At 36.3% G+C, this 15,939-nt stretch overlaps 1 protein-coding gene across 8 annotated transcripts in view; it reads left to right on the forward strand.

Moving 5' to 3' along the window:
* Positions 1-15,939, forward strand: part of MYOF (myoferlin) — a 67,429-nt gene that overhangs the window by 1,983 nt on the left and 49,507 nt on the right. For all 8 annotated transcript variants that reach the window (XR_014884585.1, XM_019617669.3, XM_085228935.1 and 5 more), the window contains exons 2-3: positions 4,005-4,060; positions 4,806-4,897. Coding sequence is in view for 7 of the 8 variants with exons in the window: in XM_019617669.3 (XP_019473214.1) it covers positions 4,005-4,060; positions 4,806-4,897 (148 nt within the window). In the remaining variant the exon portion in view is untranslated. The remainder of the gene's footprint in view (positions 1-4,004; positions 4,061-4,805; positions 4,898-15,939) is intronic.

Genomic DNA, 15,939 nt, shown 5'->3' on the forward strand with positions numbered 1-15,939 from the left:
TCTCTTTTATGTCATAGAGTTACCTAGCAGAGGTCAGCATTTTGGCTGAGTGGAGTTGTGTAAGGTGAGCAGTGTCAGGCTTGTGCGGGCTGTTGAGGATCTCTGCTTTAGTTTGCAGTTGAAGTAGCTGGTTGCTGAATGCGAAGAAGTAGGGATCGCATCTGAAATACCTTGAACCTCTGGCTCTTTATTGAGCTGTTTTATGCACAGCCAGTTCCCCCACACCAGTTTCAAGTTCATGTCATTGAAATGTTTTTTTCCTTAGCTTTTTCAGACTTAAGCTTTCCATAGCCACCATGCTGGTGTCAAGGTTCAATGATTTTAAGATGACTTCTCAGTATCTCTCAGGGTTAGATCTTTACAGCCATTATTGTGAAGAAAAGGCCATGGCCCTACAGCTACCACTATGGAAGTAACTGAGAACGCTCTGTGTTAACCTGCATACATTACTGTAGTTTTTATCTGTTATTCAATAGAGTTCATCAGTACTTGTGTATCTAAGCTAGTTATAGACTATCTAGTGCCAGCACAATTAATAAAGTGATGCCAAGTACATATACAGAGGAAATAAGCATCTGTTTTCATTGGACATTTTATTTACAACAGAGGCTTTTTGTGTAGGCATTTGACTTTTTTTTGCACATTTCTATTCAGTCCAGTGGGTTGGAACGTTTCATTTATTTACCTTAAGATCAGCTCATTGTTCAAAGAGAGCTACACCCTGAGAGTAAACCAGTACGGCCATCTGGAACTGGCTGCTGTTGCTGTGGAATTCTGAGTTTGTTGTCACTTTATGCAAGATAAATGATTTGCCAAATTAATGAGAAGTGTTGTTGTTTGCTGAAGTGGCAGGAAGTGATAATGATTATGCCAGTATCTTTTTTTTTTTTCTTGTTAAATATGCTGAATTGGAAAAAAATGTGTAAGATTTGTCTTTGGAAGCAAAAATTGATGTAATTGCTCATATGTGCAGTCAGGTCTAGGACATTTAATGCATCATTCCCTCCTTTTGACTGTCATTCAGCTTTATTAATTAAAAACCGACATGAAACAGTATTCAGTTTAACTGGGCCTGTCTGAATATATCATTTTCCACTTATGCTTAATCTAAGAGCTTTCCAGCAAACGTGCAGCCATTTATTGGTTTGTATTTCAGTGTGTGAAGAAAGTGTATTAGAATGTAGTATTCACAAAATATATACCTTCTGTTTTGCAGAGATTAAATAACTTTCATTTTGTGGCTTTTGGAGGTCTGTCTGCTTGACTGACTGTTTCTACTACTGTGCAATCTTAATTCTTCATTAACAACAGTTCTGTGGAAAATGCAGTGTAGTGGATTGTGATGCTCTTTTGAACCTCAGGATTAGGACTGTTTTAGCAGATAATGTTTGCTTCTGCTATTCCCCACGCGCTGAAATTGGTAAAAACACCAGTCGTTATAGGAGAGTAAATGCAAGATTTAAGCATTGGTTGTTTTGTAGTATTGTAATTGTCTTTCTAATGATGGAACAGTTGTTGATTAAACAGCTCATCTTTGAATGAATCTTTTGAATGCTGTCATTTCATTGACTATCACAAAGTTCTTTTTGCACTGAAATATTTTCAGTGAAGAATGAACAATCTGCAGTAGTATAATGCCTCTCATCAGATGAAGCAAAGAAAGATTTTTTTTTTCCTGTGGTATCAAGAATGGCATAGTTACTTTTTAAGAAAACAAACATGTGGAGTGTTACATTCATATCCATTATAATTTCTGACTCATTTCTTGATAGGACCAAACTAAAAATGATGACAGGCCCCATCTTAGAATGTCCTGTGCAAGAATGGCTGCTGCAAGTGGGTTTATTACCAGTAGAAGAGGACAGACTGAGAACTTAAAACTGGGCTGTCCATCCTGCTTGGCAATAACATGTTTAGCAAGGTAACTTTGGTGGGAAGAAGGTGTTTTTCTTACATTTTAAAGAGAGAGAGAGAGAGAGAGAAAAACAAACAAACAAAAAAAGCAGTACATTATAAGAATGGTAATAAATAGAAAGTTTGCAAAAAAAGAAGAAAGTGGAGAAAATATGTGACTGAGAAATATAAATTCTACACTCATACACTCAGACTGACTAAAATTACAGCAGAGCACCAATGTATGCACTGCTTCCCAGCGTTTTTCATCCAACTTTCATATAAATGCACAACACAAGATGTTTCTTCTTAGAACAGTCTAGGATATGCGTACAGCTAGTGGAGAATTGTAAATCTCACTTCCTTGTTTTTATGAAAAATGATAGTCCAGAGTGGGAATACTTTACTCCCTGTCAATAATTGTCTTGCCTGATGTTCGAGCCAAGGCATTCCTCACATTATAGAGTTGCATTTGAGCTTAGACAGGGATCATAGGACTATTATTTGTTAGTTCTCTAAGGATCTGTGATTCAGCATCTCCTTTGCAAACAGCTGCAACTGTTCTTTTTCCACTGGCACTCAGAATATCTTTTCCCTGACTCCTGGCTCCAATTTGTAGGAGGACTTTGAGTATCAATTCCAAGCCACAGGCATTTTAGGATATCCAGCTTTCAAAATGTTTTGTCTTCTATTAGATAACTTTTTTATATTAAGTGGATTTCCCTTATTAGCATGATATTTAGTTCCTTGTTCTGCAGAATGTCAGTCTAAAGCACAGTAGGTTATGAATGCACTTTCCTTTGTGGTGTGGTATGAGTCAATATCCTGTATAAATTGTGGATGATTCCTGTTGCATAAATGCAAGTCAGTTCTCGCAATGTACATTATGGGATGACTTTTTTTTTTTTTTTTTTTTTGGTACACTCATCCAACAGAAGCAGTCACTGCAGGTTTCTGCTTGAATAGTGTGTATACGAATCTGCCCATGTGGCATGTCTTTGCTCTTGCTTCCCAGACCTTTGCAGAATTTTCCTGGGAAAGTACAGACATAAGTTGCAAGTAGTAAGTGTTACCACCTTTACTGTACTCCTTTAACTCAAAAAGTCTGAAACGTAGGCTTCTTGAGATGGCTGAGCATCTGACAGATCAGCAGCTAGGATACTGACTTTGTTGAGATGCACACATTTGTTAACACTATTACATGGCATTTTTCTTTAGAGATCTGCTTGATTGCTGGTATCCTTCTGCACTCCCAAGTGCTATGTCAAGACATCTCTTCCATTATAGCTGTATGCCTGTTAAAACTTATTACTATTACTTGCTTTGAACCTTTTGTAACAGCAGAATTGTATTTCCTTTCTTAAGGGTGAGGGGGCCTGCAGAGGGGCTCTGCAGCGGTTAGTTGTAGTATTCCTTGCCAGAGAAGGAACTTGAAACACCACAGTCTAAGAAACTGACAATTCCTCTGTCATTTGTAGGTTAAACAACTGCAAATTTTACTATGAAGTATTTGTTAATAAAGTCATACGTGTAACCTCTGAAAACGCTTGATCTCTGGAAACCTTTTTTTTTTTTTCCTGGAAGGACTATTTCCTTTTAAATGCAAGTTTACTTCTGCTAATATTTGCTCATTTAAAGCAGAAAACACTTTAATACTTTAAGATTTTTTTTTTTTTCAAGTGATGCTATTTCAGAATTAGACTACTGTGTAATACAGATTTGGTATATATGCAATCTGTTGCCTTTACTAGTATAGTTCCCTCCCTTTGAGGTCATATCTCCAGGCTTTTTAGTCTGTATTATTCCATCAGTTCTGAACTTGTAGTCAAAGGTCACAAAAGATTGAAGTACCTAAACAATAATTTTGCTTTATGGGAATAGGTCTAGCCATGCTTAAACAAAACAAAATAAAAAGCCTCAGCAACCTCTAAAATTGCCTAGGAAAGCTTGTTTGTTTGTTTTTTAACTGAAAAATCTGCATACTGGGAGGGGGCAAAAAGAATTGGAAAGTTTGGTTTAATGCTCAAGTTTTTTGAGAAATGAAAGGAAAAATTTTGGTACCGATAATACTTTAGTGAAATCAAATGATCATTCTTTATTTGTCTTTGCAGATGAAAAAAAGAAAACAAAGAAAATTGACAATGAACTCAATCCTGTTTGGAATGAGGTAATTTTTATTTGAATTAATTCTTGATCTTTTATGATACAAAATGCTTATAAAATTTGAAAGTCAGTTTCTACAGTTGTGAATATTAGAGGCTGGATCTATTGAATGTATGTTCTTAAAAGGTGTTAATAAATACAAGTGAATGTGTTCATCCTGTGCCACATACTATAATCCAGTAAATAATGATTTTAGGTAAATGTCAATGAGTATCTGGTGAGTTTGTGGTATGTGGTTGGTATTCTTTTCCTTTTTATTTAGGACCAAATGATATTCCGCCCTTCAGTACTGTATATGAGTGTGTAATTGGATCCTTTATGATATATTAAGGAAAAAAAACACAGAATGAATTGTAAACTGAAGTTCCTTGTGGTTTACGCTATGGCTGCTATTTTGCAGCCATACTGACTTCCTCCAGATTTGGAGGGGAATTGTACCTGATCTTATGAGTAATAATAAACTACTCAGTATGGCAAAGTGGAACTGCAAAAGATAGTATCTAAATATTATACAATTGAGTTCTTTCTCTGTATTGTTAATAGAAAGCAGCAACTCAGTGTTCATGAGCATGTTCCAAGATTTCAAATTTTGCTTTTGCAAATGCCAGTTCATACTTGTATATCTCTAACTAAATGCAGAATTTATTTCTGACTAATTTTACTGTGTATACTGCTTTGCTGTTAATTACCTTGTATGTAAGTTGTAATATGATTTAGTTTTGTTACTACTTTTTTTTTTTCCCCCTCAGATTCTTGAATTTGACTTGAAAGGAATCCCTCTGGATAATTCATCTTCCCTGGCTGCTATTGTAAAGGATTTTGAAACAATTGGACAAAACAAGTATGTACTTTTTTGCAGCATTAAACACAACTTTTAACATAGAAGTCTAGGAAAAAAATTAAAACTGATAGTTGCTGCAGAGAAATGATTTGTGCAATTCAGTGTTTTCTGATGTAACAACTACCCTTAGCCTGTAAGGCAGCATGTTTCCCATCCCTCACCCATTGGATTGTTACTGTGAAGAAAGCCCCAGCTTAATTTTAGAAATTCTGAAGTCCAAGGTGTTTAAGGCAGAACTTTGTTAAAATTCAGACTCCTGTGGCTATTACTGCCACTTGAAAAGCACAGATACCATGATTCAGTCAGTACTTTCTTGTAGTTAAGGTTCTTGTGTAAGTAGACTTCTGTCACTTCAGATACCTGGAGCAGGTCGTTATCTTGCAGAAGTGTGCAGTGCAGTACCCAAAACTACTATACTTAATAAATTTCCAAAAATTAGCCCTGAAGAAATTGTAATGCTGTTAAAAGCTCTTATATTTAAAATCTCCATAAGATGCTGTATTTTACATCACTTATCAAAGTATTGTCTAGGAAAGGAAGCAGAAGTTGTTCAATTTCCTACCTTGTCTGAAGGGATTCATCTCCTGGGAGAGTAACTTAATCATCAGGATAAATATGTTGAATAAAATTGTCTTGGGAATGAAATCCAGGTTCCTTTTCCTTTGAGTATCCTAGTAAATGGAATCTATGAAAAGTCAGGTTCCTTACTCTTCCTGACTCAATGAATTTTAAACTCTCTGTGCAGTTAATAAAAGGCTTGAAAAGAAGAGTAACTTCCCCAAGGTCAACTTGTAAATTTCTTTTTAGTGGGAGGGTATATTCCCTTACACTGAGCAGAGGAACTAAATCTCAGCTTAGCCTGTTGGCTGAATGTTATAAACCTAAGGCTTGTGACATATATTGAAGATTGACAACACTGTTGCTACCTTCTCTTCTGGTTTTATTATAAAAATATTTTAAAAGCAGTGAGGATTTTTGTTTTGTTGGTGGCTTTGTTGTGTTTTGCGTTTTTTTTTTTTATTATTTTTAAGAAAATATTTAGTTTGATATTAAGAGAGTCTTCTGGGAAAAGTAAATCAAATAAATGGAAGGATATGCATATCTGACTTTCCATTTGTTAGGGGAACTAGGGTTATAAAAATGGGAAATGAGAATTACCTTTTCTGTTCTTCATTTATCTGAAAGGAAAGCAGAGATTCCTGCTATCAGTAAAGGATTTAGTGTGTAGGTCTTCCACACGCAGACATACCCATTTTCTTTATGTCGATCATGTGCAGGAATTTAAGGCTTTTTCTTTCCTGCTCCATTTCTCTTCTGGTTTGTACTGTTAGTATATGCAGGGAGGCCTGTGAATCCTGCTCTAAAAATCTGAACTTTCCTAATATAATATGTAGAGCGTCTATATAATTAACATCAGCCTAAGTATTTTTCAGGCATCTAAAAATCAAATATCATGGGATCTGAGGCTGCAGATTTTTTTTATTTTTTTTTTCCATTGTGAGAGGCTGAACGAGAGTTTCATTCATGCAGTTTTGTCAGGCTTTTGAGGAAGTCCTCACTGCTCAGACAAAAATTCTTCATGCAGTACTAAGTACTTAGTTTAAGTTTTGACTAAATCAGGCTTCATTATCAACTTTACAGAACTAAAGATAGACAAATAGATAAACAAACCATATCTACCCATGTCTGGAAGGATATAACATAAAATGTGAATGGATTTCCTTCAACTAAACAAAGAAAAATTTGTCCAGGCTTTCTAGACATGCTGTGATTACAGCAGAAAAGTGTTTTCTGTGATAAACAAGAACTTGCAAGCCACACTTATAAAAACCTCCATCAGCAGAGATGACCCACTGTAGCTGTTGCCACTGCTGAAATATACCACCCACTGCCTCACTGTGCTTACATTCTCTGTTTGGTCTCCAAAAACATTCAGCAAGCATTGATGAATGTGAGTGGTGCCATTTTTTCCACATGTAGAAATTCAGTTCCACATCTTTGGCTCGTACACATCCATGTCAGACACTATTTTGTCAGACTTCCTCTCAGCTGCCATCTGTGGCAACAACATGTAATGGAATACTGGTGGGAAGGTTGAACCTCCTCTGCCATACCACCAACATCTGCCTCTGCTGTGGGAAAACAGATTAATATGGGAGGCATTACTTTTGGAGCTGCCCTCATAAAATATTATATATAGATAATGTATAAGAGTAACAAAACATTTTAATTTTTAATGTTTTTTATTAAAACATAAAAAAGAGCAACAAAACCATAAAACTAGTGGAGTATGCGGCCTTGTTTTTGTGAATGTAATGCATCAGTGTTGTTTAGTGGCAGTGGTTGCCATTCCTAGTGAGCTCTCAAGGTATTTGTCAGAGATTTATGATGAAATTTTTCCCAGTTTTCATCCTTGAAAATAGTTGTTTGCAAATGTAAGTACTGCCAAAAAGTGAAGGCATGAATAAGGTGTGACTGTGAAGCGAGGGATATTTGTCTGTGTGACAGATTATAAAAGCCAACTAGAGAGAGACAATTGCATTTTTTTACTTGAATATCTGGTTGCAATGCTGTACAATTCATTTGAAAATTTGCAGGTCATGTATTTATGTTGACTGAAAATGGAGTCGCAAATATAGCAAAGAAAGTGATAATTTTTTTTGCAATCCTGAGACCTGTATAAAAATGATACAATGATCTAATGAGACAAAGTATCAAAATGCATTACATTATTTGCAATAACTTGAGTTACCACTCTGTGATGTTCATTTGGCACTGAGTGATGGGAATGCCTGGGGCTGGGCTGGGCCACTCAGTGGGGCAGAGCCACTGCCATGATGGTGCGGGGCAGGGGGCATTGCAAGCTATGCTGGGCCACATGTGGCCAGCGAGTTGGATGTGCCTGTTTTAGGCAATCCACAGCAGGGATAGAACGTATTATTTTGTGTCCAAACATGATTGCACTAAAAGCTCTGGCAAAGCCAGGGAGTTCTTTCTTAACACTCCTATCAAGATAAAGCTTTTAGTCTGTTTAAGCTCCTATAGTGGTTAGGATCTTCAGCTAATCTGCTTTTTGCTGAAAAAGTAAATAGGTATATTTCGCCAAGTATCCACTCTTGAAGTCAGAGAGGAATTTTTAAAATGCAAGCAGGAAAAAAAACAGCACAACCCTTGTCCAAAATGAGATGTCAGTTCCCTACTACTTTGTATGAAGTTCCAAGATTTTTAAAAGGATCAGTTCCTTTCCTGGTCAGCCCCTTTCTCTCCGTGAATGCCAAGTAGGGCTAATGCTGTTTTGAAAGGCAATGATGATGAATTTGCATATTTTATGGCACTATTTGCACCTATTGATAGCAGTCTACTTCCATTGTAGATTTTCTTTATGCTTTTCTACCTCCTCCCAACTGTTAAACTGCATTTCGTATTTTTATAGTGCTTCGTCAGGTCTGCCTTTAAAACTCGCTATGTGACCAGATGCCCTCAGATCCCTGAGATTTCTTTAAGTCAGTAAAGCAGTAAAGCATGCCTCTGACTTTAGGAAAATCCCAGAAACCACTTAATGGAGGAAAGCTTGCCAGGAATCCTAATGTTGTAATGGAATTTGTAGATTATTACCAAAAAAAGGAAGGTACTTAACTTGAGTCCTTAAAATACTTCATTCTGTACAGGGGTTCAAACTGTAGCAAGCATGTTTTTCAAACCCTTTTTGTAACTATCATCTGGGCTTGTGACTTGGGCTTGTAGAGCCTAACCACAGTTAATACAAATGCCATGGTTATGTAGTGTGTCCACTTATTCTGTGTACAAATTAAAAAAAAAAAAAAAATTGGAAAAAAAAAAGAAGTAAAATTCTTTGGGAAAGTGATTTTTCATGCCCAGAGCTGTGCAAGAATACATATAGTCCATACTGAAGATGGAGCAGTGCCTGCAAAGTTGTTATCTTTGAAAATAAATCCTGAAAACCCCCCACATATTTGCAGTATGTGATGTATTTGGCAAGGAAACAGGATAAGCAGAGTTAGAAATAGGAATAGATGAGTAGGCATCCTGACTCCAATGTGATAATAGGAAATGTCATCTCAAAATTTCTTTTAAAAACAGAAAGCACTGTAACAGCAGAAGAGGCTTTATGTTAATGAATTTCTAGTGACAGGAGTACATAAAAGAGGGAGAGAAAGTTCTGGAATGAGTTTCCCACATAATACTTGCATGCATGCTGAACCTTTATTTCTGTAGTTACTGATCCTATTTAGTATCATTGAGTTGGGGAAGGTTTTAGATCTTCCATGTTATTGTTTTGATATTGCTTACGCTCTTCAGAATAGTCTGATAGTTGTTTTTATCAAGGTGGTCTCAATAACAATTTGAGTCTCTAAAAGCTGCTGAGACTAAAACTTACTTAAATTAAGAATACTTTAAAATTTTTCTTCTTTTTAATACAAAAATCATGTCTTTAAAGACAAGACCTTCTAGTTAGCCAAACACAGTGGTATATTTATTGAATCGGTGCATAAATGTAATAGAAATTAAGCTTATTTCCAGGTTATCCTTGTTTATCTGTAATCATAGAATAGTTTGAGTTGGAAGGGACTTTTAGGGGTCATAGTCCAGCTCCCCTGCAGCTAGATAAAGAATGTAGGTTTTTAGTTCCTACAATAATTCAAATTTTGGTTCCCAAATGAAACCTTTTTCATGACATGTAGCTCAACTTCCGGTGAAATGAGCACTTTACATTTATAATTAGGGAACTATTGCAGTCCCTAAAAGGTTTGTGAAAGTCTTGTACTGCAAGGAGGTCAATTACACAATTCTGTTTTCTTTGTATATATATCTGAGAAGATTTTTGTTGAAAACCCCTTCAGTTAATTTTTCTATGAATTTGTTTCTCTGTGAGGTGGATAGCACACAGCTGCAGCAATGCACCGTTCTGAAAAGATGCTCAGAACAGTGTGCAAATAACACCGCTTTGCATTGTCTGCATTCTAGTTCAGGATCGGAAAGGTCAAGTTCAATATCTGCCTATGGTCCTTATTAATTTCATTATAAATGACAGTAATGTTAAACAAAGCAACAAACAAACATAAAGCGGGGCAGGAAAGTGAGTGCTGTAGTATATTGTATTAATTTTTAGATATAATATTGATGTTGCTAACTGAACTCAACCTTTTCAGACAAAGACTCATTATTTCAGAAAAAACAGTTTTTGTCATGGACTTTTGACACTATTTGTGAGCTTTGGAATTATGTCTTGTGCTTGATGTAATGGGATTTGACTCTAAATCATATAAATTGTTCATTGCTGTAATCTTTTCTGTAGTTTTTTTTTTTTAATGTTACTTTCCCTTGAATTCTAGATTGAACTGGGATTTAGCTTTTGATTGTAAAAGGTTTGTGTAGGGGACTGTTTGCTGAGAGAGCAATGAGAAGAAACTACACCATGTGTTCCGCCTTATTTTCTTTGTTCTAGAGGAATGTTCTTACAGTGGAGCAGGATGAGGAGCACTGTGGGTGACTCATTGCTTTGGCATGTTTCTGTAAAAACAAGCTTGAAAGAACACTTGAGTGTTTTCCCTTTCTCTTTTCCTGGAGATAGAATTTACTGTTCTATTTACAAGATCACTAAACTTTTGCAGATAGATTAAATGAGTACTGTTCATGGTAAAAAGACACAGTCGTTCAAAAAGATAAATGAAGCAAACCACACTTACATGTATGTGGACAGATCATCATAGGAATAAACCAGAAAGTACTCATGATCTGTGTTGAGCTAGATTTTCCAATGTAAAGTTGTCTGAAAAAAGAACACATCTGCTTTCTATTATGTCTAGAAATGTTAGTTGAAAGATTTCAAACTCTCCAAACAAATCCTTATGCAGTTAAAAAAAAAAACAAAAACCTTAAAATTGCATCAGTCATCCCTGAGAAGTTTAAAAGAAATACCATTAAGTTATAATCTTGTTTGAATGAAGTGATTTTAATTTGATTTGACAGGAAGAGCTGGGATTACATGTTTCTCTGAGTTCTTTGTGTAGTTAACAACATAGCAACGCAGAGGAGAAACAGATTGGGCACACCCTTACAGTGCAGCAAGTCATTTAATCATATTTAAGTATTTTCCATAGGTAAACAATTACTGGATTGTTTGAATCTTCCTGCAGTTGGATCCTGTAGTGTGAATTCTTTTCTTTTCACAGTCAGAGTGGCTGTGCATGAGTTGGCTTTTCTTTGCACACATTGCATGCAAGATCTAGGCTGGTTAAGATTCAGTTTGGGTGTTTTCTGCTTTGCACAAAATAATGTGTATTGTTTCTTAAAGTTTCTTTGTGAAACAACTATTATCTAATAACTAAAGGTGATAAAAGTAGTTGGTTTGCTCTTAATAAACATTTTCAAACACAAGATAATTAACAGAGGATGGGTATTGGGTCTTGTAACACAAAAGCTATAATGTAACATATATGCTGAAAGAGTGAGTGTAGAAATTATAACTCTTATGTTCAAGTTTGCTGATGAGAACAATCCGTATAAGCTCTGCCAAAGTAAACCCACAAAAATAAGGCAGAATTTAAAGGCTTGAATGTCAGCTGATATAAGGTCACTTGGAACTCAGTAGAAGTAGTATTTAAGCAGATGGAGTACTTGATATGCCAAAGAATTCAGTACAAGTTGTGACCTTCAAACAGGGATAGAGTAATAAAATGGTACTGTGAGTTAGCATTTCCTGATCCAGGAATGGGTGTGAAGTTTCACTTCTCTTGGGTATTTATTTGGGCAGCTAACGGGAAGTGCTAACCACAGCACTAACAGATTAATTAGTGTTAGCACAAATACAACACTATTTCTAATAGTTGGGCATCAGTAGCTTAGTGATTTCATGCTGATAAACTAAAGTATTTCCATTGATTATAGACAGGAAAGTATCACAGGCCGAGTATGGTAAATTATATTTCAGGTGGTTAAAAAATCTGCTTCTGAATGTGGAAGTTACATTTCTCTTTTGAGGTCTTATTCTGTGATATACCAAACTGCTTGTGGCAGGCCAGGTTCTTTTGTTTTTCTTCTGCAAAGCCAGAAAAGTTTGAGACCTGCCTGACAGGGCAGATTACGTTTACCAGTCTTGGGGATGACTGAATAGGTATGTATGCAGAGTTAAGAAGCAACGCTCAGTTGCTAAAAGATTCCCTGTCATCTTTGAAGTCATAAAGGTGAGACTTAGTGATGACCCTGAAGCAGCCCTCGTTACTTTTGAAAACAAGACTTCAGCCATTGAGTAGCCACATGACCAAAACCAGACTGGACTGGCAACCTGTTGTAGAGACTCTTATCCGGGGTTTGAACAGCTTTAAAGCAGTTTTGTCATCCTTATAGGGGAGCAATGAAACAACTGACATCCAATAAAACAACTGACATCCAATGAAAAGGAGCAGTTTGAGGAAGGCTTCCTGACTTCCTAAAGTTTCTCTAAAGCTTAGAATGAGTCTAAGATACTGTATCAGCTATTTATTAGATTTCTCAGTCTTGCTGGAGTGGAAAAAATAGGAGACTGTTGTCCAACCTGTTAGAGGAGTGTGAAATAAAGGACTTCAGAGGCCACTAGAAGCGGACAGGTGGTCTGTCTAACTGACTTAGTCTGCCTGAGGTGATCAGTATGTTAGAAAATATTACAACGTATTTAAATGTGTGCACTGTTTTTACTTGCTTAGGACAGAAGAGGATACAGAAGTGCAAACTTAGGCTGCAAAATTTCAGAAGCACTACCACTGATGAGCTATTCCTTCAGTTAATGTCACCAAATAAGAGGGTGTGGTTGCTGAACCAACCAGCCAGATGAAGCTCTTTTCAAAGTTAATATAAGTCACTCCAGCTCATATCAAAACAGAATAGCAAGCATGCAGATTTTTTTCTGCTTATGTACATGGGAAAAGATTTTATTTGCCTTTCTCTAGAAACAGGTAGGACTAGTTGGTTTTGAGTAGTCTTGGTTTTGTTTCTGTTTTTTTCCCTTTTGTGATATTTCAAGATATGTATATTTATGTCTGTTATTCTCAAATAAAAAAGCGTAGTCATAGCTGAAGGATTTTAGGAAAATTTGAAATAAAATTTTTTTATTAATTTTGCATTGAAGGAAGAATAGTGAAGAGAAATTGATTTCTTTCAGTATCTAGCTGCATAAAGCATTCAAGCATTTGTACCACTCATTTATAGGAGTTGTTTCCCATTTGTTCATATACTTGCTTTCAATGGTATTTACATTTTGGAAGCCTATGAGATAAAGGCATTAAGCTACACAGGATTTTCCTGGCTTAACCACTTTGAGCTTTGCAATCACATGGAATGAAGTTCTTTGACTTCTCTTTGACAGCTGAATAGTATAACTGCCTGCAGGTTGTTTGCCCTCAGTGTGGTAAAATTTCGTCAAATGCAGAGGAAGATGTCTCTGGTGTATAATGTCAGACTTATGTGACTTCTATGGAGCACCAATTTGGGGAATATTAAGACATGGGGGGGGAAAGCCTTTATCTGTTTGAGAAAGGCCATCTACTATTGTTTCTTGTGCTCAGTATATATTACTGCCTGGTAAGATATGCTGAATGAAATCATTGCTGAAGGCAATGTCAAATAATACTGCAGTTGGAGTTACAAATAGGAGAACTGTGGTAATGCATATCTGATGTTTGCAATTTAAGTTTTTCTTGTGAAGCGAATGCAATTATTACATAACAGGGGAAAATAATTCTTATGCTCCCTGAAGTTGAGAAATGCATGGAGTCAGAGCATCAGCTTGTACAGTCAACAAATATACAGTGTGATGTGGTTAGGCTGATATCTACAGATCATATAGCTAGAAAGATTATCACAGTAGAAAGGGATAATCGCAAATAAATGGGAATGCTCACCTGTGTCCTAGTATCACAGGAAAACTCCAAAGGGAGCAATCTCCAGGAAGAGATCCTGAGATCCTTCCTCAGTGGCAGCCAGCCCTTAAATGAGGTCTAAGAGAGGTGCAGCCAGGCTCCACCCCTTCTGGTCACACAGCTGAATTGCCTTCACCTGTGCTCCCAGGGCTGACTCGGTGCTTGTCTCAGGTGATCAATCAGAGGTTCAGCCCATGATTCAATAATTCCCATACACAACTAATGTTCAGCTCTGTACAACAGTTTGTAAAAATCAAAAATGTACTTAGGATTGATTAAATGCCCACTGAAAATAACCTGTATTTCTATGGCTTTTAAAGAATGCTGGATCGAGACTACACTACTGAATTGAGGTGTCTGTTTAATAAAGGGAAGAAAAGCAGGTATCAGAAATGGAATCAGAGTTTCAATTGTGATAAGTTTAAAGGTTAGAACAGCTTTACCTGTGCTGCATAGCCTGCGATTTAGCTGAGAAGACACTGTCTGAAACCTTTTAGTGAAGGAGAGGAGGCTGGACTGGAGAGGTTCTGAGATCTGAAGTAGAGTATCCCCCATCAAAAGTAACTGAAGTGTTCAGTGAAGTGGAGGATAAAACAAAATGGCAATAGTATGAATGCAGACAGAGCAGAATGTTTTGTGTTTTTTTTTTTTTTTTTTTTAAGGTGGGATAGAGAAGGAGAAAGACAGATTAAGACAAGAGAAGGAAAGGTAGATTGGGAAGCAGAGTGTCTAGAGGATTTCAATGAGAAATGTCAGCAGGGAACTGGAAACAAGTTCTGCATCTGGCATGCAGAGTTGTATAAATGGGAAGATGGAGAGACTGAACTGCACAGACCCAGCATAATCCTGAAAAATTATCAGAATTATTAATCCTGATATTAATCACGATTAATTTATCTCAATATATTTATCAGGAACAAAAATGGAGACAGGAGTGAAAGGTTAGAAGAATGAGTCAAACAAAAAGATAACTGGGATTGGAGGTGTGAAGTGAACTGGGAAAGCAGAGTTGCTTTACAAGGTGATTCAAATGGGTTATTTTAGCAGGAAGTGTAGGGTTTTGTGGACAGCTAAACAAAAGCTGTAGTATGTAATATCTGAAATCAGTATTTGCAGGAAAGTAGTGTTTTATACCTATCCTAATGTACTTAGTAACTTAGGCTCTTGTGACATAGCACCTGAGAATGGCTACGATAATGCTGTTGCTTCATGTCACAAATGCCTTTGGATCTTTACCCTCTGCGTGTAAAAGCACCATAATCTAAAAAGCAATGTAATCTACTCAAAGGGACTGCACTTAAATTTTTTTTTTCCCATGTCAGCAGCAAAATTGGTATCTTGTTTGAAAAAGTCCTCTTACAGTATTTACAGGATGAAATTATCGTAGGGGTTTCTCACTGGCAAAAATCTCACTTATTCCAATAATCCACTTTATAGGTGTTAACTGTTACTATATACTTTGATAACTAAATGCAGTGCCAGACACTGTGAGACTGATTCCGCACAGATAGAAACTCAGCTTAAAAGAAATTTTTCAGTTTAAAAATGAATGCAATTTTCACTTTTTAATGAAGATGAGGGTTAGAAAGGCAGTTTCAAGAAGGCAGAAGCAGCTCAAGAGAGTCTGACTTGTAACTCCTGGGCATCTTCTTTTGGTAGAGGCATATATAACCATTTAGAGAATCAAGAGGCAAGCATGATAAACCTATTTGAAAATGTAGAGTATGGTAAAAAAGATCATTCATGAACAATGTAGAAAGAACATTGCATTTGTTCTGTTTCATTGTTTTTATTACAGAGGTGTGTGTGTGTCTTTTGGTGTATGTTTTTGGGTGTTAAAGCTGTAACATCTGTATGCAGTACTTTTCATCTGAGAGTTTGCAAAATTATATAGGAAAAGATTAGATTGCCAGTGAGAACTGTGAGTGAAACAATTAACATGACTAATGATGGTTATACAGAATATAATAATCAGAAATGTATATATTATTTTAATTTACTTGTTTAAAAGTGTCTCTTCTGTGAAGAAAATCAGTACCTATACGCTCAATGAAAAAGAAAATATGAATTAGCACTACTCAGTCATTAGATGACATCTGCAATGATCTTTTAGGTTTTCAAGTTACA

The sequence above is a fragment of the Meleagris gallopavo genome, chromosome 8, assembly GCF_905368555.1.
Source record: "Meleagris gallopavo chromosome 8, MGAL_WU_HG_1.1, whole genome shotgun sequence".
Taxonomy (NCBI): Eukaryota; Metazoa; Chordata; class Aves; order Galliformes; family Phasianidae; genus Meleagris; species Meleagris gallopavo.